The sequence below is a fragment of the Lontra canadensis genome, unplaced genomic scaffold, assembly GCF_010015895.1.
Source record: "Lontra canadensis isolate GAN:19392208 unplaced genomic scaffold, GSC_riverotter_1.0 scaffold168, whole genome shotgun sequence".
Lineage (NCBI taxonomy): Eukaryota > Metazoa > Chordata > Mammalia > Carnivora > Mustelidae > Lontra > Lontra canadensis.
The window spans coordinates 1315303-1342243 of NW_022631162.1; the positions used below are offsets into that span (position 1 = coordinate 1315303).

General features: G+C 55.0%; 2 protein-coding genes across 3 annotated transcripts in view; both read left to right on the plus strand.

The window, feature by feature from the left end:
• The window catches only part of CADM3 (cell adhesion molecule 3), a 29286-nt gene extending 10574 nt beyond the window's left edge, over nucleotides 1-18712 (plus strand). Inside the window, exons 2-10 of one of the 2 annotated variants that reach the window (XM_032845614.1) lie at nucleotides 7031-7132; nucleotides 9110-9250; nucleotides 9748-9900; nucleotides 10548-10685; nucleotides 11017-11187; nucleotides 13311-13401; nucleotides 13824-13993; nucleotides 16426-16551; nucleotides 17622-18712. In XM_032845614.1, the coding sequence (XP_032701505.1) occupies nucleotides 7031-7132; nucleotides 9110-9250; nucleotides 9748-9900; nucleotides 10548-10685; nucleotides 11017-11187; nucleotides 13311-13401; nucleotides 13824-13993; nucleotides 16426-16551; nucleotides 17622-17740 (1211 nt within the window). In that variant the 3' untranslated portion in view covers nucleotides 17741-18712. The remainder of the gene's footprint in view (nucleotides 1-7030; nucleotides 7133-9109; nucleotides 9251-9747; nucleotides 9901-10547; nucleotides 10686-11016; nucleotides 11188-13310; nucleotides 13402-13823; nucleotides 13994-16425; nucleotides 16552-17621) is intronic. The other variant, XM_032845615.1, reaches the window with a different exon arrangement.
• Nucleotides 18713-20804: 2092 nt separating this feature from the next.
• On the plus strand, nucleotides 20805-22796 carry ACKR1 (atypical chemokine receptor 1 (Duffy blood group)). Its single transcript, XM_032845617.1, has 2 exons — nucleotides 20805-21372; nucleotides 21775-22796. The coding sequence occupies exons 1-2, from the start codon at nucleotides 21349-21351 to the stop codon at nucleotides 22744-22746; spliced, it is 996 nt and encodes a 331-aa protein (XP_032701508.1). The 5' UTR covers nucleotides 20805-21348; the 3' UTR covers nucleotides 22747-22796.
• Nucleotides 22797-26941: the final 4145 nt, after the last annotated feature.

Sequence of the window (26941 nt, forward strand, 5' to 3'; positions counted from 1 at the left end):
ACTGCAACCAAATGACAGTAACCACTGGGGACAGGCTTCTAACCACGGGTTCCACCGACTGCCTGTGTGACCTTGCCCAAGGGCTCAACCTCTCTGAGCCCTGGTTTTTCTTCTTTAAAATGAGATTTGCACTAGATGTTACTTTGGGTTTGTGTCACCTCTCAAAGTCTATGCTTCTAAAAACGATAGAGGAGAAAATATTTTGTGGAAGATTAAGCATAACAGAAGGAAGAAAGGAATCAATGTTTGCTAAGAGGGGGTCAGAAAGGACATCAATTCCATCCTCTGTGTGAGAGAATCAAAAAGATTTTAGGATTAACTACCTCTGGCCATTAGGGGTCAGTAGAAAATGACCAGATGAGTTTTAGGAAATATACAAAATGTATTTATTCATGACATATTATAGTTTGGTACTTTTTTCTAACATTTGGGTAAGACAAAACATTTGGAATAACAAAGTTTGCTTTTGGGGTTTTGGGGAGTTTTTTTGTTTTTTGTTCTTTGGTTTGGTTCTCTTTTTTTAATGAAAAGGGGGTTAACACACAGATAAGCTTTTCTTCTTAACCCCACCCTCACACCCACCACAGGCGAGCTAGCCAACGAACCCAAAGATTCCCTCCTCCTCATTCAGCCTGGAAAAGCTTAGCCACACACCATTCCAAGCCCAGGAAACAAAAGCCTTTCATTTTCAATGACCTGCTTAGGATGGAACCAAAAGGCATCTGCCAACATTCAGTAATAAACCTGTTGAAGCCTGGACCAGCCCCTTCTGAACCTAAATCTCTTGGATTATTGACTAGCGTAGGATCCCTGGTTCTGTAGATCTGAACCTCTCAGCCATGCTTCAGCAGGCTACAGGGTAAATCAGCGTAACAGGCACTTCTTCTAGCAAAGGTTCTCTTTCTCACTCTGTTTACCGTCTATTTTCACTTATATACTGCATGCCTCCTGGGACAGTACAGCAAGGCTGAGAGAGTTGTGCCTTCTGGGCCCGAGAGGCTGCTGGGAGCCAGAGGGAAAGGAGGTAAACAAGACTCCAGGAGGAAAAGCCAGACGGCAACAGAAAGAACGGAGGGAGGAAACAAGCAGTGGGGTCTCAGTGGCCCTGCCAGAGAGAGGGTGGAGGGGAGGCGGAAGTGACAGAGGCAGGCTGCTGGGGCGTGACTGAGCTCGGAAGTCCCACAGGAACCATGAGCTGGAGCATCCCTGAGCTCAGCCAGGCCACCCTTTAGGCGATCCTGGAACCTGGGCGGGGACAGAGGCCGATCCCAGTGGAGCCACAGAGAGAGCAGGAAATATACCTGGAAAGACAGGAAATCCCAAATTGACAAAACTCCCACCTCTCATGACCCCAGCTTTTGTCTGACTGCACTATAGTATAGAGAGAAAGAAAGAGGGATTGAGATCTCGGGGGAGGACAGAGTTCGAAAGGGACAGAAAGTGGAAGTAAGAGTTTTTCGACGCTCAGGCCCTCAGTGCCCTAGACAAGAACCACCACGGTAACATCAGCAGAAGTAGCGTAATTCCCAGCAGCACACGGGAAAGTGTAAAAGTATGAAACAAATTCTTTTTCGATCAGGGTATTGTGCTCTAAAGTCTCTCGGGTCAAAGGGACTCCCCCCAGATCTCAGAGTTAGCATCTAAATCAGTACCTGCACAGGCCTGGCCCACCTTCCTCCAGACACAGAATCGGACATTCACTGTTAGACGTGAGGCTCTGGGCACACAGCAAAGGTCCAGGGACTGAGTTCTAAATCTGATTTTGCCAGACCCATTCTCTTCTGGGTGTGATCCACACATACACAAGGATTCACGAGTAGCTCAGGTCAGGGAGGAACCCAAGAGAGATCCCCTGGCCGGGGCACCTCGTAAAGGGTGTGGGTAAATGAACCTAAAAGTGGGTCCCTTCAGTATTTTGGGCCACAGCCCCCAGTGTGTTTTTCCCTTGGAGATAACACTCCTCCACCCACCTGTCATGGTAGTCGTGAGGAATAACAAGTAGGCTGGGATGAAGAATATTTTTAACTGTGGAGTTAGAAATGCTGACTCATCACATCACCATCGCCATCACCATCATCATCAACTCCTACTCAGGGAGTTGGTTTTCTCTAGTCAGGAAAGCGAAGCTCTGGACCCAGGTGTCTGCAAGGCCGGCAGTGGTGACCTGGGAGCGCGTCTTCCCTGTCCCCCCATCCCACCTGTGACCCTGTTCACGGGCCTTAGGGCAACGCACCATAGATTCCCAGAACAGACAGGGCAAGGAAGACATGAACCGAGCAATCGGGACTCATACTGGCACATTCTCTCAGGCGTCCCTCCTAGCATCCCTCAGACAGGAGACATCCTACATTGCCATTCATTGGCGTCGCTCATTTATTTATTCAATAAATATTTATTGAGCGCTTACTCTTTGTGAGGACATGTGTTATGAGTGAAAACCTGAGTCACAGGTAGCACTGCACTTCAAGGGCGCGCTGCTCAGTCCCCTGTTCCCACCTCTGCTAGTCCTAATGTGAACAATGCACCAAAAGGACATGGGTGGGGGAAAAGGCTACTTTGTCCTTTAAAATGCCAGGAGTCCTAAAGATACTAGAACCCACGGATAAATAAACCAGGAATTAAGAAACCCCCAAGGCAACTGAAGGCAAACAAGACACTCTTTTGGTTTTCAGCCCAGACACTGGAGTCCCATGAAAACGTGAGAGGATTCTGTTGGTTTTAACTACACGCATCTGCTGCTTGGTTAACGGAAAAGTCCTCCATTGTAAAGCTCTTGGGGGTAAATGAAGTATCCCCCAGAGGTATAGATGAAGCCACATGAAGAAATCCAATTAACAAGGAAATTTGGGGAGTGTAAGCCATCCCATCACCACACAAGCCCCCATTCCCAACTTGCTACATTGTTACATTGATCATTTTACAGATGAGCCTGTGAATACTGTTTCGTGAGCCACCCCAGCCAGCCATGCAGGAAGGAATCTTGACCCCTAGAACCCCTGTTCTCCCCCCTACACACACACACACACACACACACACACACACAGAGAGGGAGACAGTGCAGCAGAGACGTGCATGAAGTCTGGGCTCTGAGGTCAAAGGGGTCTAAGTTTGACGACTGTCCCATCCCAACACTTACTGGCTACGTCACGTGGATGAATTACTTAATTTTTCTGAGTCCTCGCCAACTCATCCTTAATGTGTGCATGATAATACCTGTTCTGGATAATGATTACAGAGCACCTAACTTGGGCTTTGACGCACACAAGGTGATCAATAAATATCGATCCCCACCCTGTTGTAGCTCCTAGAGCTTCAGCCTCAGGATGGTCTACCCTCTCCTGTGTCCTATTTCTTCCTCCTCCTGTTTGGTTTGCTGGTCCCTCTCAACTGGCAGAGGCTGAGCCGAGTTCTCACAACAGAAGACGCTCAGCATCTTGGATTCATTTATTAAATATGTATTTATTATGCCCCTCCCATGTGCAGTCTGCCGCATTAGAGTCAATGCTGGATACAGAGATGAATCAGATATCAACCCCACCTGTGGAATCTTTATAGTTAGGGGGGAAGCCAACCTTCCTGTACCACACAGAGCAATGCACAGCTTAAGAAAAGTAGATCAAGTGTTGCAACTCAGAGAAACCAGAAGCTAGTTCCATCTGGGACAATTAAGGAAGACTTCTCGGAGGCAGTGCCACAGAGGGTAGGCTTTAAGCACTGGTGGGGCTTAGATGTATGAAGATGGGTGGAGGGCATTATCAGCAGGGTTATGGTAGGAAAGGGAATGTGGGCAGGAAAGCCAAGGGTTTATACAAAACTCAGACTGGCATCATGTCTGGGATATGGGTAGGATAAAGGAAAAACAAAGCTGGAAATCACAATGGCATCAGACTGCACAGGATCTCGAAGGCCAGCCCAACACATTTGAGTATTATGTGCAGACCATGGGATTCAGTGAAGGCTCAGAAGCAGAAAGACCATAAGGCCCATTTGAATAGAATCTCTTCACCGCTTTTCCCTATGATTAGCCTGATTTCTCCCCCTCCACCCCCCACGACACACACACACAAGGGGCTCTGTGGTCCAGACTGCACTGCCCTCCAGTGTCCCTGCCTGAGCAGAAGGTCAACTGTGTCCACTGCAGAAGTGTCCGATGCCACCCTTTCAGAGGGCTTCTACACTGATGTCATAAATGAACGGCACAATCTGAACCCAAAGTCACAAGGCCTTTGCAACCCCGGTCATAATTTCTGTTACTTATCCATGTTTCTGTTAATAGCATTATAATCCCTTGTCCACTGCTGGGAGCCATTCTGAACTTATCATTACAGGTGCACAATGTTATAAGAACAGTGAGGAAACTTTCAGGAATACTAACAGACAGTTCTCAAGAGAAGACATGAGATCATAAGTAGTTTTCAGAACTAGAGGGAGAAATATCACTGCAGCAGGGAAAGGAAAAAAAAATGCACACACACAGTTATATGTTTATAACTTCTTAAAACGCTACAAACCAGACTGAGTTCCCTGGAAATCTACAGACAATGTAGGCCATTTATTGGAGAGTATCCGGTTTAATTATCAGTCCCCTCATCTGCACCATTCAATGTGGTTTGAACGGCCTACCTTCCCATGTCCCATATTAATCCTACAAAGGGGGAGAAAATGCCAACAAAAGCCGGGAGGAGGGAAGAGAGGAAAGAAATAGAAACAGGGGAGAACACCAAGGGAAGGCAGCAAAAAGCACAGAGGAGAGAAGGAGCAGGAGAGTGGAGACGAAACCCGCGCTGCCGTTGGGCATATCCATCCCCTGCCCGACCGCCAGCAGACCCAGCACAGCCCCAGGTGTGTCTGAGTGAATGAGCAGAACCGATTTCATGCACCAGGAACCCGATTTGCCCTAAGAGCTGAAGCTGCGACGCTGAATAAGGTCAGGCCTCTGCTCTTCACCAGCTTAGAGTTTAGATGGGGAAACTGATCAGCAAACAAGTGGACAGCGGCACAATGGGCAGAAATGCCACACGAAAGAGAAAGGAGCTGCTGAAAAAGCTTTGAGAGCCCCGGGGAGAGCGAAAGCGGATTCTTGAGAGGTGCGCTGTTTGTGTGCCTCTAGGTAAGCCACGGGACCTCTCTCAACCTCATCTCTAAGAAGCGATTGTTTGGCTGCCCGTCTCTCAAGGTCTTTTTGTAAGCCAGGGAACCGGTGGCTGAAGACCCGCCCTGCAAGCTGAAAAGTCCTGTGCCAAAGTTTCAGACGGCTGTTCCCTCCTTTCAGCTGAGCAAAGGCCTCTTCCGTGCCCACTGCACACAGCACCAGGACCGGGGGTGGGCATCTGAGCACCGACTCCTCTCTGGCTTCCCCTTGTCCCTCTAGCACCCCAATCTGCCTTTTCCACCCCCTCTGTCCAAGCACCCACAAATACACAACCTGGAAAAGAAGCTGAAACACTCACCAGCGTCAGGTTGCCTCCAGCCTTTAAGTCCGCGGGAGGCAGCGGGCAAGGGCCTGGCGCGGGCTGGGGTGGGGGGCACTGCAGGGTCTGAGAGCCCCCGCCCACCCCGTGCCAGCACTGGCCACCTCAGCCTTCTTGCGTCCCTTCTCCAACACTTCGCCGCCTGCTTCTCTCCACGGGGTGCAGGTGCTCCGCTGTCTCCTCTCTACTCTCCTCCCCATTTGGGCATTGGTGCTTCTCCTCTTGGAGATGTTTTCTCGAATCTCCTGGAGGGTGTGTGTGAGGGCCCCTGGAGGCCGCTGACCCTCGGAGGCGCTCTCAGGCCCTAGCCCTCTTTCTCCGCCTCTCCCCTCCCTTCCCCTGCTCCCCGCCCCCACCTGCCCCGTCTCCCCTTCATCGAATTCCGCAATGCCCCCCTCGTCCCGCTCCCTATCTTCAGGCCCACCTTTCAGTCTGATCTCGCACCCCTGGCCCGCATCCCCGACCCTGCCTAGCACCGCGGGGGCAGCGCTGGCCTGTCCCTTTCCCGCGCGCCCGCGGGTCTGCCCGCCAAGTTCCCGCGACTCCCGGCCCGGGACGCGCGGCGGCTCCGGACTCTGCCCGGCAGCCGATGACGTCACTGAGCCTCGCGCCCGTGATTGGCTAGTTCTGGGCCTGCGGCGGGAGACTTGGCCGACTCTCAGGGCGGCTTTCTTTGTCCCCCCGGCGTCTTCAGGTGGAGCCGGGGAGCCGGGCCCTGGCGCGTGCGGCGTGTGTGCGGCGGGTGCAGGGGCCGCGGGCCGGGAAGACTAGCGGTGACTCCGGCCCCGGGGGTTGGCTGTGGCGGGCAAGGAGCAGAGCCGGGGGGGATCAAGCGGGCAGCGGCCCGGGTGCCCCTGAGAGTCCGAGCTGCGCGCTAGCAGGTGGCCGCGGGGGCTCCCAGGCCTGCCCGCAGTCGTAGGGGCCTCAGCTGGGAAGCAGCAGAGCTCTGCGCTTGGGATCAGGCTTACATTTCCAGTCTTCGCTCTTCCGTTTGTATGACATTGGGCAAGTGACTGCAGCCTGTTTCCACGCTGCAAAACAGGAACCAGCGCGTTTATTCCACAGGTCTACGAAAAGGGTTAAGAGTAAACTAATTAAGAGTAATCTAACTGTTAGATCTGTTGTTGTTTTAGTAGATAATATGGTGTAGCCGAAAGGATCCTGGATGAGGAATGAAACATATTCCTTTATCTCTCCTTTACTGGGATGACCTTCACCAAAGTGATTTTTAACCTCTGTAAGCTCCATTGTCCTCATCTGTAAAGCGGGAGAACCGGACCAGAGGACCTTTAAGGTCTCTTCTGGCTCTGACGTTGTATGACTGGCTGGTAAAACTTAGCATCCTCCTTTTATCCCGCCTTCGGAGGAAGAGCTCACTTCCTTCTACGGGACTCTCGTTAAATCTCTCCCCGTTGTGAGAAACCCACTTCTCTTAGGGATCCTGGCACACCTGCTTTTCACTAAGGGCCTGCCCTCTCCCCGCCCCCAACCACCAAAGTGTCCCAGACCATAGCAGCAAATATATAGGGGCTCATCCGTGATGGAGATTCTTTCCCCAGGCTACTGGCAGGAGCAGGATTTGGAGCTGGGAACTCTGGCTCCACTCGGCGAGGCCATCAGCTCCACAGTCTGGAGCAGCCCTGACATGCTGGCCAGTCAAGGTGAGAATCCAGGCCCCTCATCTCAATGTCCCTCGGTCCCCTCCACCATCCTCACATCATCTCCCACTCATGTTGCCTCTGCCCTGTGTGCTCACACCCCTCATTACCACGCAGCTCCATCCGACATCTTAGTCCTTAGTTCCACACCACCAACTTCTCTCGCACCCACGCCTCTTCCCTACTCCAGTGCAGAGCCCTCTCTATCCCCTCCACCTTTTTCCCCCCAAAGTAAAATGACTCCAGGAGGAGGGTATTACTCAGAATAAAGAGGTTCTGGAAGACACAATCGAGGTAGAATTCTTCAAAGGGACCCACAGATAAGGGGATCGCTCGTCAAAACTTGGTATAGAGTGAGCGGTAAATGACAGGTTTCCCCAAACCTTCATTCAGACGCTTCAGGGATAAATCACGTCCCGGTTTATTCAGCTAGCTCCATCTCTGGCTCACTAATCTTGAAGTCATCATTTAAGTTTTCAAGCCAGGCAGTTACTTGAGGAACAGTCCCATGAAAAGGCCACTGCATTGAGAGTCGAAGAACAGGGGCGTGGTCCCCATGGGAGTCCCCGGTTAGCAGAACGTAGGCAATCATTCATGTCCATGGCCTCATTGTCTACATCTGTAAAATGAGGGAATTGGATTCCATGATCCCTAAGCTCCCCCTCAGTTCTGTTATTATTCTAAACACCAAAACCAGCGGCCAGACTTTGTGCTCCCACGTGGAGACGGACACCCCAAAGCACCCGTGCTTCTTATCAAGCCCAGCACATGCTGCCTTCTCTCCTTGGGGCCCCTTCTCTGCTAGGAGCATCCATTATGTATTTCTTGGAAACGGATCTCTGGTGACCAGGGAGGAAAGGAATAACAGAGAGGGCAGGGGTAAGGTCAGTGCCGGGGGAGAATGGGGACTGTTTAAAACTACTCAATTAGGGAATGCAGGAAGTAAGTTTCTTGGCTTCCGATGAAGAGAATAATGCTGCTGCACTAGCTTAGCCCCACTGGAGGGATGGTGAAGACGCTTCAGAACCAGCTGGAGGGTGTTGTGGATTTTAGTCCTGCAGAGGCTGCTGCTCTCAGGTCAGAGAAAGTCAGTCCCAGAGACGAGGGACTGAGCATGGGGAGCAGAAGCCATGCTGTAGGGAACACGGAACAATGTCGAGGGGGAGGGTTCCCGGCCAGGCCAACTAGAGGGCCCCTCCCTAGGATACCTTGCCTGTCCTTTGTTTGTTTGTTTAATTTGGTTAAGAAGAGAGGGGTGAGAAAGTATTTCCATCGAATGGCAGGGAAAACTTTAATCCTTTAAAATAACAGGAGGGGGGTGATTTGGGTTGGTGTGTTGACAGGACCGTTGTCCTGGTACCAAAAGAGTGTCAGCTGATGATGAAGGGAAGTTATTGTGGGAGGAAGTAAAGTCTGTGCCAAAATGTTTCAGCTTTTCTTTCTTTCTTCCTTCTTCTTCTTCTTTTTTTTTTTTTTGAATCTTTTTGGTTCCTTATTCCACAGTTTTATCAGCTCCCTCTTATGTAAATGAATGTGGGACCCAAGGCTGGCTTGGCGTTCTCCTCACTTTTAGTTTGGGGATTACTGGTCTCAAGCGCCTCTCCCGGCCTTGCTCGTAGAGGCAGGCGGAGGCAGGGAGGCGGAGCGTAGACTGACAGGTGCGTGTGCGCGCTTTCAAAGTGAAGGGCAGCGCCTCTCAGGAGAGTTGCATGTGCGGTGCTCTGTGTAGATCGGGACGCCTGTGTTCCCCTCCACTCAGCAAACATTCAACAAATGACTGTTTTTCTGTGTATTGCAAGCAAGAGGAAATAAGGTCTGTCTCCCCTTCCCCAGCACCTCTGCTCCTTCTCCCACGATGCCTTAAGAGAACGCAGACACGGGCGCCTTGGACCGTCTGGGTTAGATGAGGCGCGCTTTGGCCCAGAAGTGGGTGGAGGGGCCGGGCTTCCTCAGGGTGCTGACCCTCTTGCGCTCCTGCAGATAGCCAGCCCTGGACGTCGGATGAGACCGTGGTGGCTGGAGGGACGGTGGTGCTCAAGTGCCAAGTGAAGGACCACGAGGACTCGTCTCTGCAGTGGTCCAACCCTGCCCAGCAGACTCTCTACTTTGGAGAGAAGAGAGGTACTGCCACAGGTCTCCTCTCTCCAGGGGAGCTGTGGACTGGGGCGGGGGTCCGCAGAGCCCAGGGCAGCATGTGCCTGGGGTGCGAAGGCTGGGCACCTGGAAGGTGTGCTGTTTGAGGAGGCAACAAGCCAGGGGCTCATCTGCACGCTCCAGAGAAACCATGGTGTTACAGCTCCGACCTGAGCCGTGCACCGTCCTCCGGGGGCGACACCTCAAAGCAGCCCTAAGACTTAGCTGGTGTCAAGTGTTGCCCCAAGTACTTCACAAGGCACCCCCACGAGATTCAGGCCTACTTTTCTGAGCGTCCCTGAGGCTACTGTGCCTGCCCAGTGGCTCAGGAATGTGACGGCGTAAAGAGGGCTCAAACTCAGGAGGAGTTTCCCCGCCCCAAACCATGCTGGAGCCCTTCTCCCAAAGACGCTGGCCTGGAACTGGAAGATGACTGTGAAAAGTGCCAGTAAAAGCCCTGCTCCCCGTTCTCCCAATGTCCCCAGCCCTTCGTGATAATCGGATCCAGCTGGTTAGATCCACTCCCCATGAGCTCAGCATCAGCATCAGCAACGTGGCCCTGGCGGACGAGGGCGAGTACACCTGCTCCATCTTCACCATGCCCGTGAGGACGGCCAAGTCCCTCGTCACTGTTCTCGGTGAGGCTCCCTAACCTCAGGGGCTCCGCAGCATGCCTCTTTGCAAACACAGCTCCTAGGTGAGCCCCCGAGGCAGTCAGAGGCCCAGCGAGTCTCTGAGCATTTGGGGAAACTTCAGTCTGTGCTTCCTTTGCAATGGAACAAAATGCAGAGAGTACTGGGTTCTGATCCTTTCTGCTCTACTTACCGTGTGCTCTGGGAGGAATCTCTTAGTCCCTCTGAGCCTGAATTTCCTAAACTATGATAAAAAAAGATGCTGACGTCTGTTCTGCGTACCTCCTAAGACTGTATGAGGGAAACATGAGAAGTCTTTGCAGTGTTGATTCTAAGGTCCAAGTACCCTCCTGCTGCTTATGTGCTCTCAGCTGGGTCCTGTGTTTCAGTTTCCTTCCTTGCTCCCCTGGGCTTTACATCCTTTCTGTAGCCAGCCAGTGGTGCTGTGGGGTGCCGGGCTACGTACTAGATCTTCCCTGTGGGTTCTTAGGGAGGAGATGGGAGAAAAAGATGATTTCTCTAGTCTTCTACCCATTCTAACCCGAAGTAGGACTCGTGCATCCTGAGTCCCTGAGAGGCCATCTCTGCAGGCAGAGCTGAGGTCCCCTCATGGTGCCTCTCCTTCCTGTCTTGGCCGACCCCCTCCATGGCAGGAATCCCACAGAAGCCCATCATTACTGGCTACAAGTCATCATTACGGGAAAAGGAGACAACCACCCTAAACTGTCAGTCTTCTGGAAGCAAACCTGCAGCCCAGCTTGCCTGGCGGAAGGGTGAGCAAGAGCTCCACGGTAAGTTCTCCCTGCTTTGGGGCTCGGGGGGAGAGGGTAGGATGGGTGAGGAAGAGAGGGGTACATGTCTGTGTGTGCGCGCATCAGCATGGTGTAGGAGAAGGACAGGTGTTTTGTGCACACTTGTGTGTGTGTGTGTGTGTGTGTGTGAGTGTGTATGTTAGGGCCCACATTCTCCCTGTGTGTACATCACCATTTCACAACTTTCTAAGTTTGTCTAAGTGGAGACTCGCCATCTGTATGCCTGCCGTGGGCCCACACTGTGTCTGTATGTTAGGGCTCACGCTGTGTCTGTGTGTATGCGCGTGGACGTGTCTGTTCTGTACTCCAGGAGAACCAACCCGCGTTCAGGAAGACCCCAATGGTAAAACCTTCACCGTGAGCAGCTCAGTGACATTCCAGGTTTCCCGGGAGGACGACGGGGCGGACATCGTGTGCTCTGTGAACCATGAGTCTCTAAAGGGAGCTGACAGATCCACTTCCCAACGCATTGAAGTTCTATGTATGTGGTGGGCTTGTGGGTGAAGAAGGGTCAGGTATGAAATGGGGGTAGGGGACAAGAGCGCGCGTGGCTAGGCGCAGCACCTCGCGCAAATAAGCGATGAGTCCACGGATGACGGCACCAGGCTGAGGGTCAGCAAGCTTCTTGGGAGAGGGCCCAATAGCAAGTATTTGAGGCTTTGGCGGGGGGTCACATGGTCTCTGTCTCAACGACTTAATTCTGCTGTTGCTGCAGGAAAATAGCCATAAACTGTATGTCAGCACATTAGTGTGGCTGTGTTCCCATAAAGCTTTATTTACAAAAACACACAGCTGGCAGGATTTGGCCCCAGGGCAAGTTTACCAAGTCCTGAGCTAGGCCAGGGATGTACCGCTAGATTGTGAGCTCTGGCGGCGACTGTAACAAGCCGGGAATTAGAAGACGCAGGGCTGATCTCCCCTTCCCCCCAACCCCCACCGCTAGGGGCTGTGCCAGCTTAAGGAAATGGCTTCATCCAGTGAGCTGGACTCTTTCTTTCCTCTAAGAGAAGATGAACCTGGTGATCACTAAGGCTTCGTCCTAGACCAACACACTGTGATTTCAGGATCCCAGATTTTCCCTGTGGTCCTCATCGTCTGCCCCAGCCCCCAAAACCCGAGGGTTCTCGGGTTTCTGACCTACAATGACCACCGTCACAGTACCTACTCCAAGCCTTTCCAAGGGTCCTCGTTTCTATGTGGACTCTGCCTTGAGTATGGACAGGAAACTTTCACCCTCTCATGAGAAACTGTAAATTTTCTGAGTGTGGGAACCAAGAAAAAAGAAAAAGTGCAAAGACAGAATACAGAGAATCATAAAACAATGCATTTCTTGTCCTAACTTCTCTAGAGGCTTGTCATTATCCTCGAATAACTCAACTGCTTAACCTTCTTTTTTATGGAAGATCCAGGACTGACTCTGGTGCCCTTTAAAATCGCTAGACCCCTTGCTGAAAGCTGAACATGAGGCAGATTTCCGGGGGTGTCCCTTTCCATTTGGCTGCAGACGGCCCCGATTCCTGTGGGTGGGACTGCTGCTGACTGGCTATGCCTCTTTGACCAAAGATTGCCCTCTCCCAGGGGCCGCTGCGTGCTTCACCGATTAGCATGAGGGTCAAGGGGAAGACACCGAGGAAAGAACTCAGCAGACTTCAGAGTTCTCAATCACCCTAAGACGTTTCTCTGCTGATCGGTCATGCGTGCGGGGCCCCTGGCCTTGGGGTCCTTCCTTCAGGCCCTGGTCCCCCCTCCCATGTCTGAACCCCGCAGACTTCTCTGCTGGGTACTAGATCCTCTGGCGCTGACTCTCGAGGCCCAATGGTGATCAGCAGTCAGTTAAGAAGCGCTAGACTCCAGGCAAGGTGCTAGAGGCTTTGATGGGGGTGGGGCCCCCATATTCTCACCTGGCCTGATTCTCTTTGTCCTGTTTGATTTGACGGAAACACGTTCATAAGCAGGTAGTTAAGGTTGGCTCTGTCCACAGGGGAAGCTCGGCCCCTTTATCTGTTGTTCTAAACCAGCCTCTGGCTGTATTTGAGTAGCCATCTGGTCCTAGCCTCCTAGCAGCCCTCTGGTGCCCATGGCAGACACCATCCTTTCTTCCCAGAGCACATCTCTGCAGCCTAAATATGACCCCCATCTCTTGTTGTTGGGAAACTCTCCCTTCACTTTTGCTCTGACCCTGAAAATGATACTCGGCGTTCGCAGGCTGTTCCCTAGGAGCAGAGGAGAGAGGGTGCGGAGGTTGTGAGCTCAGGAAACGACCCAGGTCAAGTTCACTGCTCCATCAGAAATGTGCATGAAGTCCCACTTCTGTGCCAGGCCCAGGTGAACCAGGGGCCTTTCTCGGCTCTCTGTTAGGATACCCCTTCGGTGTCCATCACAGACAGAGCTTCAGAAATCCTACCTCTACGGGGTTGCGATGCAAATCCCGTGCACACTGAGTAGTAACCATGGATTTTGCTCGTGAGAGATTGGGGCTGGAGGTCTGTGTCCCCAGCCCCGCCCACGCCTGAGACAGGTAGGAGTTGAAGCCTTAATGCACAACGGGGTGATTCTCCTGGATGGTGTGGCAACGGTGTACTGACATCATTTCTTTCTCCACAGACACACCCACGGCGAAGATTAGGCCAGACCCCCCACACCCCCGCGAGGGCCAGAAGCTGCTGCTCCACTGTGAGGGGCGTGGCAATCCCGTGTAAGAAGATCTGCTTCCTGGTCTGACACTTCCACACCTCAGACCCTGAGCTTCCCTTAGAGTCTCCCCATCTCCCCTCTGTTCTCAGCCTCTCGCTTTCCCTGACCCTGCCCTTCACCGTCCATCCCTGGAGACTGCATCTCCTGCAAAGCAGCAGAAGAGGGGCCCTCCCCAGCTGCCCCCGAGGTCCCCATGGGAACCACCAAGACACAGCCAGACACGAGTTAGGAAACCACCCTCATCCTGGGGTCAAATCCCGAAGGGTCACCCCTCCCGTCAGCAGCTTGTGCCTGGGGCCCCTGTAGCCCCTGAGCCTGGGTCAAACCATCATTGACTTCCTCCTCCCAGGTATTTTTTTGTTGTTCCCTTTAGCCCCCTGACCTGCTTGCTCCCAAACATCTGTGATTCCTCTGCCTCTACAGCCCCCAGCAGTACCTGTGGGAGAAGGAAGGCAGTGTGCCCCCACTGAAGATGACCCAGGAGAGCGCCCTCATCTTCCCCTTCCTCAACAAGAGCGACAGCGGGACATATGGCTGCACAGCCACCAGCAACATGGGCAGCTACAAGGCATATTACACGCTCAACGTGAATGGTGAGCCCTCCCAGCCCTCCCCGGGCATCCTCCTCACCTGTCTGCCCACCCCACGCTCTGTGTCTCCCTCTTCTGAGAGCAGCCCTCGCTGTGCCTTGAGGCAAGAGGGCCGACTGTGGAAGTGTGGTACTTGGGCTCTAGGTCTGCTCTAGGTCTGCTCTGGAATGTGCAAGATGGAAGCCATCAGAATGGTGGGCTCTGGTGAGCCCTAGTGGTGCACCTGACACCATCCTCCCACCCCTACTCTCCCCGGGCAGCAATAAACTATGCCTCTGTGTGGAGAGGCCCCGGAGTCTCGCCAGGGCCGGTGTGGGGGTTCCCCTCTCCACGGGCCTGTCTCAGGGCTGCTATTCTGGTGACCAGCATGGGACCGGTGTGTCACTGCCTCTTCCTGGCTGCAGACAGGATAGGGTGGGTTCAGGCAGAACGCAGACGCCCGTTGGTATGATGCTGAGACACAGACCACTTTCTCTGATGCCTTATCTCCCAGAGACACCAGTGATGCTTCTTCTCTGAAATTCTTCCCACAGCTGTGACCACAAAACCTCAGGAGCAGTGACAGGCTGGCACAGAGGTCCCCTTATTGGAGAGCGGGCAGAATTTTTGAAGATCCTCGTGGCAGCAGGGTCCTGCCAGAAAACCTTACAAGCTCAGAATAGGGGAAATGCGTCGTCGGGGGAACACTAGAGGCTCCCTTACCAGAAATGCCCGTGCAGTCAGTGAGGTGACAGATAAGAGACCTGAGACCTTGGGACCGGGGTGTTTGTGCAGATGGGGTGAGTCCGACTCCAGGGACAGAACTCAGCATGTGGGAGCTGCCTCGGCACCACAGACAACGCTGGTGTAGGATGCCAGCAGCGAGGACCAGCGTCAGCCCCCAGAGCTCTCCCGGCCAATTCTGAGGGTGACTACCAGGGTGCTGAGAGAGAGTTCGTGGCCCCTGCGGTTGGTGGTTGGTCTCCCGGCCTCCTCCCGCACGTCCCGCCTCACTGCGACCTCAGCCAGTGCTGACACCCGGTGGTGGGAGGAGGCTCTGCAGCTCCTTCCCCGGGGCTCCAGAGTGGCCCGACCCTATCAACAGGGAAGGGAAAACAGGGAGTTCCAGCAGAGACAGGGATCTGCAACTGATGACCCCAGAGGTCATTTTGGCCATGGGAAGCTCTGTTTTTCTGAGGGATTTCCCTTTCCATAGCCTCTGAAACAATTACCCAGGATGATGATGATGATGATGATGACGATTTTTTAATGTGAGACTGTGTGCACCTACTGCCTGGGAGAAAGACAGGGGCAACGTCCCTCTGCTTCTTCCCACTCAACACCTTCATACCCACCCACCATATCATGGAGCCCCTAGGCCCATCCTCTCCCTCCCTCCCCAGCAGAGCATAAAAAATCAGAACATAAATGTTTTCTTTTCCAATTAGGTGTAGACAGTCAAGGAACGAAAAAGTTGGCCCAGTCAAGCTTGAGGAGACGTGAGGCAGGAAAGACAAAATATATAAGGAGTCAGTGAGGCATCAAGACTCAAGCTGACTCTGTAGGAAAACAGTAGCCTTCCCGTGGGTGGGACAGGTACACCTATGGCTCATGTAATTTTGGACGCATCAGAACTGGGTCCTGGGCCTGGGCGCTGTCTCCTCGGGTATTTGGGACTTGGATGAGGCTGGTGTTGTCCTCGTCGTGCCCGGCCCAGTGTGCACTCTGAGGATCTACCCCCTCCCCCACCCTGCCGTGGAAGGAAGATGGCGGAGACATTGGCCATCATGGGAAGAAGCTCAGGGTGTGGGCGGGGGAGGGGCATCCATGAAGGAAGTCCTTGCCTTTCCCACAAACCTCTGGAGGCTGGGATGTGACGCTGGAGTCCGAGGCCTCCCGGTGGAGGCCTGCTGGAGGACTGCGATGTAGTTGGACCCTGGAACGGCTCTTCACACGGTGACCTCAGTGCATGGCCTTCTGGGAGGCGCCGTCAGAGTTCCCCTTCGCAGTTTCATCGGTGTCTCACTGTCTGGGCTTGGGGCAACGAGGAATAGGCTGGAGGCCAGCTCTGAAGGGCAAGCAGACGAGAGAGAGAGAGAAGGAGTAGTCTGATCCCCCCAAAAGTAAAAGCAAGAGCGAGAACAAGAGACGACATGGGTGTTAACGGGATGAATTTGACCAGAGCTTCCGTGCCAGAAACACAGCTGAAAGGGTTGAGTGTGAGCAGATCTGTCAACTTATTCACGAATACACAATTTTTAAGGAGAATTACTGCATTCCAGATGAAGCGTAAGAAAGAAGGGTGCAAAACCAGGCGTGTCCCCTTTGCCGTTCGATTTGGTCTGTTCAGCGGATGTCAGCCTGTGTCCTGTGCCGTGTCAGATGGACCACGGCCGGGCCAGAGATGCGCTAAGACAAGGGCTCTTCCAGATCTGACTGTGCGCTCCCCCCCGCAGACCCCAGCCCGGTGCCCTCGTCCTCCAGCACCTACCACGCCATCATCGGCGGGATCGTGGCGTTCATCGTCTTCCTGCTGCTGATCCTGCTCATCTTCCTGGGCCACTACTTGATCAGGCACAAAGGTCAGAGCCAGCGGGGAGCCGTGGTGGGGGTGGCAGGCAGGGAAGCAGCAGGGCGCTGGCTGCCCTACGCTCCTTTGGGGACTCCACTGGCCCTTGGAGGGCAAGAGGAAGAAAGAAGACAGCCAGCCCTGTGATGACCGAGCACCACCAACCCTGCAGTAGAGCCCCATCACTTGGTGGTCCTCCAAGTCAAATGGAGCCTTCCATCTCAGTCCATGCTGCCCCCCCCCTCGCCCTGCTGCTCTGCCCCTAGGGTCTCCTGCTCTGAGTGGAGACCAGCTGACTCTGCCACTCCCATCTCTTTCTGCACTGGCTTCCTTTCTCATCTCTTCGTCCTTCCATCCCACAGCATCTCTGCTCCTCTCCCGTTTCCATGCCTGCCCACTCCTTAGACTTTCCCCTCTGTGCTACTTCAGCCAGCAGCCCCGCTGCACGGCTGACCCAGACCTTAGCTACCTGTTCACGGCTGACCTGCAGTTTCCCTGTCCCCACCTAGGTGTGCATGTGTGCACACACACACGCAGAAGGGAGCACACATGCACAGAGGTACATACAGGTGCTACACGTACAGGTGCACACACACGTGCACACACACGCACAGGTACACACAGACATACATGCACCTATTGGCACACACCTGTACACACAAGTGCACACGTGCACACTCAGACGTGCAGGCAGACACACGCGTGTGCGCACCCACACGCGGGCACACAGGCGTGCACACGCAGGTGTGCGCATGCACACTTATACAGACGTGCAGGCACACAGGTGCACGCATACACCCACACGCATGCACACATACACAAATGTACACTCGGGTTTTTTTCTTGTTTTATGAATGAGATTCTAGTTAAGGGCAGCATTCATTCACTATTCATGAGGTGTGGTCAGGTGATGGGTGTTGGCAGCAAGATGTAAACTGTGTCAGGTGGGGAGGTAGAGAGCTCCAGGCAGGAGAAATGTTGCAGGAGCAGGGGGCAGTGGGCCGGCAGGGCAGGGGTGGGGGTGGGCTTTGGAGGAGTGGAGACCGCTCCTGCAACTGAAAGGAGGGGTCTCTTTCTCTGCAGGAACCTACCTGACACATGAGGCCAAAGGCTCTGATGACGCCCCAGATGCAGACACGGCCATCATCAACGCAGAAGGCGGGCAGTCGGGTGGAGACGACAAGAAGGAATATTTCATCTAGAGGCGCCCGGACACCTCCTGCACCCCAGGGGCCCCACGGGGACTGCTGGGGCCATCACCAACCTGGACTTGTACAGAGCGACCCCAGGGCCGCCCCTCCCGCTTGCTCCCCAGCCCCCCAACCCCCCTGTACAGAATGTCTGCTTTGGGTGCGGTTTTGTACTCGGTTTGGAATGGGGAGGGAGGAGGGCGGTGGGGAGGGAGGGTTACCCTCAGCCCTTTCCGTGGCTTCTCTGCGTTTGGGTTATTATTATTTTTATAACAATCCCAAATCAAATCCGTCTCCAGGCTGGAGGGGCAGGGGCCCTGGGTGAGGAAAGCAAAACCCTGGAGCGTAGGAGGAGAGCGAAGGCGGAGGGGTGAGGACTGGGAGCCAAGCCGAGCTGGTGTGGGGGCCCTCCCCCATCGCCCTCCGGCCTCCACCGCTTCCTGGCCTCCTGGGGGAATGGGGAGGTGGTAAGCAGAAGCTGGAGGGGGCTTTTCCTCTGCTAGTCACGCACCTCAAGTTACCGACAGGGAAGCGGGCTGCCCGGTCACCCCTCGTCCACCATGACAGGAAAGGGGTGAGTGGGGGTCCCCAGGAGGTGTGAGCCAGCAGGTGGAAGGTAGCCACACAGGGACCCAGGGCTCCCACATGGGAAGGACACAGGTCCCTGCCAGGAGCGGGTAGTTCTGCAGGGGGAGGATGGCAGAGATGGGCCTGTACCCCTTGCCCCCCCATGACGAATGAAGCCCAGCCCCAGGGGGGACTGCTCCAGCAGCTGTGGGAGAGGCGCTGCTCCGGGCCCCTGGCTCTGACCTGAGCCCTGACTGTCGCACGGCAACCACTGCTCCTGTCTTGTGCCGCCTGCCCTGCCCCTTCCCGTTCGCTCAGCAGCCAGGCAGACATAACAACAAAAACACTAAAAGGAGCTTCACTGCACTGAGCTGTGTCCTGCCCAAACGAGGGAGTAATGTGAACTCTGTGAGTGTGTGGTTCTCGTGTCTGTGCTTGCATCTGTGTGTATATGCACGCGTGTGGAAGAGGGACGGAGGGAGCGCCCAGGCGGGTGGGGGCTGCGGGATGCTTTGCAAAGGAGGGCTTCAGGCGGGGAGGGTTCTGATTTGGGCTGTGGACCTCGCCTGGGCTGTGGCTCCATCCCCATGTGTCCCAGGTGCCCATCTGTCATGGAGAAAACAGTCCCAGGGTGTGTTTTGCTCAGTTGCCCATCTCATCTGTCCCAAAAACACAGAGCATTCAAACCCTGCCTCAATTTCCCTTCTCAGAGCCACAGAGTCAGTGCTACAGCCTTTGCTATGCACCCCTCAGGCCTCTCCCCGGCACTGACCCTGGAAGGACCATTTTCACTTCTTCCCCCCCCAGAGTCTGTCCCCTGGGTGGCGAGGGCTGGGAGTGAACCTCTGTCTCCTTCCCATCTCCACCCCTGCTTTTGATTTTCTGTCTTCCTGCGCTGCCGTGGAGATGAGGTGGCTCGCCCTCCCTGTCCCGGCAGGGCCCCCACTCACTCCCTCCAGCACGTCCTCCCTGCTACAGCCCGCAGGCCTGTCCACCCCCCTCAGTTCAGGTAATATCCTCGTGATTCTTCCAGCCGCTGGTTAGGGCCCTTGGGCAGCACGGGCACCACCCCCCACCTCAGCCAGGGCCCCCCCTCACAGCAGCAAGGCAGCCTTGGGCCCCAGGCCTGTTGGCTCCCTGTCTCCCAGCACCCGCTTTTGGGAAAATGACCTTTCCTCTTTGAGCTGAACCACTCTGTCCATATTACACAGAAGCCATATTTGTACGGGGGCGGGGGGGAGGGGCTGTTGTGCTGTGTGTGTCTGTCTGTGGGTGGGGGGAGGGGAGCAGGGAGGGGACCGTGTATCTTTATAATCTTTCTAACTCTCCTGTGCTAATCTCCGAGGGGCCGCCCTCAATATATCTGGATTATCCGTGTCGTCCGGCTGCCTCCTTCTTGCTGCTCTTGCTCCAGTCGGGGTGTGTGTGCGTGAGGGGGGTTCTGCTGGTGTCCCCTGCACCTGGACCCCGCGGGGTGGCCCCTCTCCCAAGGGCATCCCTGCGCCGAGACAGCAGAGCTTTCCCAGGGAGGCTGGCTGTTCACCCCCTCCGGCAGGGTCCTTGCTTTCTCGCACGGTTGGGGAGGGGTGTCTGCCTGCTCCCCGCTGCCCCCCGCCGGGCAGTACCGGAGAAGGACACAATGACGGCAGAGACGCAGCTGGCCCCACAGCAGGACAGACCCACCCCAGGGCTACTGTCTAGCCCCGCTCACGTTGAAGCTGACACCGGAGCAGTCATCCTGGGAAGAAAGGGGATGGCGATCTGCGTAAGGCACCAACCTTTGCGTCTCGGCTCCCCTACTCTGACTCCATGCACCCCTACCTGAATGCAAAAGGGCTTCCTGGTGAGATTGAGTTGAAACACCCCAGGCTTTCCTGGAATGAGATAGTGTCGCCTAACCAGCTCCTGAGACCCCATGACTCACCGGTCCCGAAGTCCCGGCCGTTTCCCCACCCAAGAAAAGGCAGGGAAAGCGCAGAGACGGTGCAGAAGCCCTGGAGGGGTGAGGCTGCCGGGAGCAGAGGTGTGGGTTCAGGAGCCTGCATGTGCGGAGTAAATGCTTTCGCTCTGCCAGCTGGAGAGAAACAGAAGCCCCACCCCCATAAGGAACTGCACACATCGCCGAGAGGCCCTCCAGTGAGGCCGTTCCGAGCCTGTCTGTCCCCCAACACAAATATGATCGAGAGCGCCCCATGGGCGACAGTCCCATTGTAGAATGTGCTGCCCCATTGTCCCCCAGAGCCTGCTTTAGCTCGTCAGACAGCGCGTCATGTTTGGTATGGAGAATGCGTTCGCGGCGCCCGTAGGTGGCTAGACCAACGCCCAGCCGCTCCCCGAAGCAGCTTCCTCACACAGCCTTGACCGCTGGCTCCCAGGCCTTCCTGTCCTCACGCTGAAGCACCCAGCACCCACCTACCACCTAGCCCTCGGCTATGTGCTCACGACACACAACACGCATAGCCACACACAGAGACGGCTTGCACAGCACAGAGCTATCAACAGGGGCTGGTCCGACCTCAGGCGCCACTCACAGCCCCTCCCTCGAATGTCCCCCTGGAGCTGTCTTTCTTTGGATCCAGTTCAAGGGGGTGGAGACTCAGTGAGAGTCATCAGCTGCCCCTTCCCTCTGCCTTCCCAGCAGGTCTCTTATCTCTGCCTCACAAATCACCCCTGGCCCCTCTTCCTTCCTGGTGCTCGAAGACTCCATCCCTGCTGGAAACCCCCCTGGCTTCTCAGCCCCCCTTTCCACCTTCGGGAAAACACCCGCTATCTGCGGGCCATCTTTTTCCTTTCCTGAGTGCAGGTCCCCACCAGTGAAATCCAACCTCAAAACAGGAAGCCCCGGGCTATTGCCCCTTCTGGGCCTGAGCTTGAGGCGGGCCATGGGTGTGGGGCGAAGGCTTCCTGAATGCCCGGCTCCCCCCCACTGCCTATCCCCTGGCCCTGCCCAGAACTGATGGCCTTCATTAGCCCCTGGCACTTATCTTGGAGCCGCAGCCACCCACGGGACGTTCCCAGCCCTTCTCTCTGCCTGCCCTTAGCCCAGCAGCGCCATGGGGAACTGTCTGCAGCACCAGGTGAGTGTGGGGCTGGGCCCACAGTCCCCCATCTCTTTGCCCCACAACCTCTTTCTGTCTGCCCCAGGGCCTTTGCACCTCTTTCCTTCTCCCCTCATCTCTCATCCTTCCCTCTGTTTCCTTCTCCTCCTTCTTACTCTGGTCTCTGGGGTCCCTCATCCATCCAGGTCCCTGGCGCCCTGGCCCTGACCTTGTCCGGCTCTCACAGCCTGTCCGTTCCCCTCCCCTGCTCTTCCTCCCAGGCTCCGAGGCTCCTGTGCCATCCTTTCCCACTGTCCCCACTGCATCCCCTCCTCCAGGCTGGCCTCCGCTCCGTCTCCCCCTCCCGCTCCCTTTATTCCCAGGGACTCTTGAGTGGGGTAAACAGATGATCTGACTGTCCCCTCTGGGGCTGTCCTCCAGGTGGCGAATGAGGACTCTACTAAGTTCACCTTCGAAGACGATATTTGGGATGACTTTAATGATTCCTATGGCCTGAACTATAACTACAGCAACGTGGACGCAGCTGCCCCCTGCCGCTCCTGCAGCCTGTTGGACGACTCCTCCTTGCCCTTCTTCATCCTCACCAGCGTCCTGGGCATCCTGGCCGGGGGAGCCGTCCTCTTTGCCCTCCTCAGACCTCTCTTCCACTGGCAGGCGTGCCCCGAACGGCCTTTCCTAGTACAGATGGCCGTGGGCAGCACTCTCTTCAGCATTGCGGTGCCCTTCCTGGCCCGAGGGCTTAAAGGGCTCCAGGGCACCCCTCTGTGCCACCTGGCCCACATGGTCTGGTATGGCTCAGCCTTTGCCCAGGCTCTGCTGATAGGGTGCCATGCCTGCCTGGGCCCCAAAATGGGCACAGGTCAGGTCCCCAACCTCACCCTGAGGCTTGGTGTGGGACTCTGGGGAATGGCTGTCTTGCTGGGGCTGCCGGTCACCCTGGCCAGTGACACTTCTCATGGATTCTGCTCCCTGACATTCAGCAAGAGCCCCTGGTTTCTGCCTCTGTTGCATGCCATCACCTGCTGCGCCATCTTCACCTTGCTGCCACTGGGTTTGCTAGGAGCCAAGGTGCTGACGAAAATACGGGGCAGGTGGCAGTGTCCCTGGGCCAATGTCCTGTGGGCCTGGTTTGTGTTCTGGTGGCCTCATGGGGTAGCTGTGGGCTTGGACTTCCTCGTGAGGTCCAAGGCCTTGGTCCTGTGGACATGTCTGGCCCAGCAGGCTCTGGACTTGCTACAGCACCTGGCAGAGGCCCTGGCCATTCTGCACTGTGTGGCCACACCCCTGCTCCTGGCCCTGTCCTACCACCAGACCGCACGCGCCACGCCGCCCCCCCTGCCCCTGCCTCTGAGACGGCCTTCTCATCTGGACACCCAGGGAGGCAAGTCCTAGCTCTCTTCCCACCTGTCCACCTGAATTAAAGTCTACGCTGCTTTAATGAAGCTGTGGTTTCTTATTTTATCCGGGGACGTAGAGGAGAGGAAGGAGAATGGAGAGAAAAGCATTTCAGGCCAGACCTTGCTGCAGGCATCCGTTTCTCTAGCCGGCCTGGGGAGAAAGTGAAGGACATACAAACTTCCTCAGGGCACAGAGATGTTCTCCAGAGGTGTGAGGTTATTGCCGTCTCAAAGGGGAGGAGATTCGCCTGAGTATGAGGGGAGCAGGGCGCCTGAGAAACCAGAAGAGATGAAGGAAGAAGAGAAACTGCTCGGGAAAGCAAATGAAATAGGAATAAAAACTGGAGAGAGAAAACCAGAGAAGAGCCGAGAGCACGGCCCCCGCCCTGTCTAACTTGTCTAGCCTTCCTCTCCGACTACTATCTCCCTGATAGCTGTTGGCTTTGCTTAGAGATCAGGCAGAGAAGCATCCCAGGGGGCCTCACTTTGTCCAGGGAACATATCAAGATAATTCCAAAAGCCACTTCTTAGGAATCATCTCCCCGAGGTTTGTTTCTCGGCAGGACACTAATCCCTGTGTGTGTGAGCGTGCACGTGTGTGTATGTGTGTGTGCATCTGTGTGTCTCCATCTGTTGGAACCTACATCCTTGCTAGGTGCAAGAACGGAATAGCACCGGTCCACGTGGGGCTGCCTCTCCGTCGGTGTCTGCCGCACACACCTGTGTGCCCTCTCTCAGACCCTCCTTCCTCCGGGCTCCTCCCTCTATCCTTGTTTTCCGAATGTGGAATCAGGATTAATGACTCACTCCCTTACCCAAATGGGTTTTCTTTCCCCTGGCTTCTATGCCGAGTCTTCTCTGTGTGTCTGTGTAGGATGCATACAGGGAACTAAAAACCAAGAAGTCAAGGGGGTTGAGGCACTTTGAGGGGAGGGGCCTGATCTGACTTGTCTTCCACTTAGAATCCTCTGGATTTTAACCCCCTTTGAACCCCAGCTCCTGAAACGGGTCTTTCCTTCCACCTTTCACACCACAGCCCCATGCCCTGCCCATAGTCATAGTCCTGGAGCGTTTTTCTCCAAGTCTGGGTAGTGGTTGGAAGGACAGTGGATAAGCCCTCTCTGTAAGGGCAAGAACTTCTACTGCCACCAACAAACTCACCCTCTGCCCAGGATGCCACGCACCCAAAAATGAGTTTCTCCCTCCAACCCAAGTGAAAGCTGGGGAGACTTGAAGGGTGCCTTCCATCTGTCTGAATCCCGACACAGCCTTCCCGTGTTGTACAGATGTGCTCTAGCCTGGCTTCCCCTACACCGTTTCTGCTCGACTCTGGGCTTGGAGATAACTGGGAGAGTGCAGGAGGCGCCCAGGCACGAGCCAGAACATCCTCGGGAATTTTCCTGGGTGGGTGCGTGACAAAGCCTCCAAATCCAACCCCCTCCTCCTCCCGTCTCTTAGCAACCATCAGGGTAGCGGCTGATTGGTGCATCCTAAATTGAAAGGCGGGACTTAGGGCCCGAGGAGCCGCAGGAGGCGTTCGTTCTGAGACAGGAAAGAGAGAAGGAAAATGAAGGAAAAAGAGAATTTACAAACCTAAATTATACTAAGGCCTCCAACCACAGTTCGCGAAGGCGGCACAAGGATTTCTCTCTCAGCCGCTTTCCAGAGAGGACTTCTCGGAACCCGCCAGCCCCTCCCCCTCTCCATCCTACCTGACATTGCCCCACAACCCCCTTCTCCAACGACACCCTGGACACCCCCCACCCCCCAACCCCGCTCAGGGCCCTGCCTAAGAGGCTGACCTAGCGGAGGGGAAGCGCAGGGTGCTCTCCGTCCAGAACTCTCCAGGGTCAACCTGATGCTCAGGGGGCTGTACTCCAGCCCCGGGGCGCTGTGCACCCCAGCCCGGCCCCAGCCCCAGCGACCCCAGCGACCCCAGCCCAGGAGACACAAACTGCGCCTGCAGGGTCTCGCTGGAAAGAAGCCCAGAGAGCCCCCTATCACATCCCTCACCAAGCCAAGGACGAGGCAGAAGCCGGTGGCTGATAAGAGGTCCGGGAGGCTGGGGAGGGAGGTTTGGGGAGGGCCTCCCCACACTTATCTCCCGCCCATCCTACTCCTGCCCTGCCGCTTTACCCCAGTCCTTCCCCACGACCCTTTCCTGCACGGTCTCCTGCACTGGGATGCTTCTTCTGTGAGTCTCGGATGTTTCTTCAAGGCTTTCCTGGGGTCCTCCTACCCCAGGCTGTCACCCCAAGCCGTCTAACCCACCCACCACATGCCACCAGCTTCCCCAAAACTGTTCTGAACCTGGCATCTTTCCAGCAACCCCTCAGGAACCCAGCTCCTGTTTCCCGAGAACCCTTCAGAATTTCATCTTAGGGTCGGCAGGGACATTCCCTGTGTCTGAGTTAGGGGGCCTCCGGGCTAGGGGAACAATTGTTTCCCACAGAGGAGAGCAGGGAGCAGGTGAGCATGGGGCGCTCGCCAGGCCCTGGGGAAGGTCCACCTGCACTCCTGGAGGGAGACTTATTCCTTTGGGGGAAGACTGAAGATCACAGTGACACCCACAGGTCATTTATTCCAGGCCCCGGGGGGCCCCTCCCAGAGGTTGTAGGAAACGGATACCTGTCCTCACACCCTTTTTCCCACTCCCATGTCCGAACCCCACAGCCCCATCATCACCTTCCCCCAGAGGCGGCCCTCTGGGGAATTCTGATTGAGAACTTCACTGGGATTTCAAATCCAATTCATCGCCAGCTCTAATTGCCAGGGATTTGCATGAAAACCATCGTATGCTATCTAATTATTCTGACAAGAGCAGCCCGCCGTCTGGGCACAAGGAGAATCGCAGCTTTAATTAACAATAATGCACCTTGTAGACAAATGTGACTGTTTAGGTTAATTAACAAGTCCAAGTCCTTCCAGATCGAATCCGCATATCTTCTGGGTGATTTGGGCAGGTGGGATGTGGGCCAGGGGGTGGGGCTGGTTGAGAAATGAGTTCAACAGAGGTGGGCATCAGCTTTCTCCTCCCCCCTGTGACTACCCTTGCAGGATATCCAGAGAGCCCCTTGAAAAACTGGTTCAGGGGAATTGGGGGTGGGCACAGCTATAGGGGATTTCAGCCGTCTTGATGTCACACTTAGATTTAGCACATCTTTCAGACACAGTTGTATAAACGAGAGGAAGAAGTCCTTGCAGTTTCTCAGATGTGTCTAATTCACCGACCAGGTGTTTGGGAACAAGGTTTTCAGCATTAGAACCCCATCTACCCAACACTGCCAAGTCTCTCTGCCTTTCCTTGTACCACGTTTTGGGAGCACTGAAAGTTGCCTACTCCCAAGATTCCCAGATAATGTTCCAAGTCCCAGCCTTGTCCTCCTCCAGGCTAATGGTTTGAACCTTTTTCCGGCGTCATTCCCTAGGTCCTGAAAGAATGACACACTGTCTATGGCTGCAAACGGCCTCTTTCTGAAGGACCCGAGCCTGCTTTTCTCCCTCAAAGTCGGGTATTACTAATGCTGGGGAAGGGGAAACCCTAGGTCTCTTGGAAAATCCAGTGAAAGTGATGAATCTCTCTTTAGGAAAATAGAATATTACACCCACAATTTGGCATGGAGCTCTTCCCCACAGCCCTTGGAGTTAAACTCAACACAGGAATTTCCGTGATCAGACAGTGGCTTCGTCTCCCCCTTGCTCAGGAAGCTTGAGGCCCAGGGACCTAAAGAACTTTCTGTTCTCTGAATGGGCAAGTCCCGTGTCTACTCTGGGCTTTGCACTTGGCATCCCTTCTGCCAGGAACGCTCTTCCCTGTGCATTTTCCGTGACTGGCTCCTTCTCATCCTCCATATCTGAACACAAGTATCACCTCTTCCAAGACTCACCTTTCCTGACATCCAGTGAGAGAGAGCCCCCACCTACCCCACCCTGTTACTCTCCATGGGTTCCCCGGGGATGTTTCCAGCATGGTGTATATCACACTCTGAAATTGTCTCCTTTCCTCATTGTTTGGTGGCCAGTTTCCTGCTCCTCTGCCCTCCCCCACCCCCCCACCCCAAAAAACAAGGGTCAGGAATGCAGGAGCTTTTTCTCTTTTGTAACTGGAACATAGAGCTCAGTAAGTAGGTGCTAAATATGTGAATTAATTAACTTCATACAAATAAAGTGTGGTGCCCCAACCTGGAGGG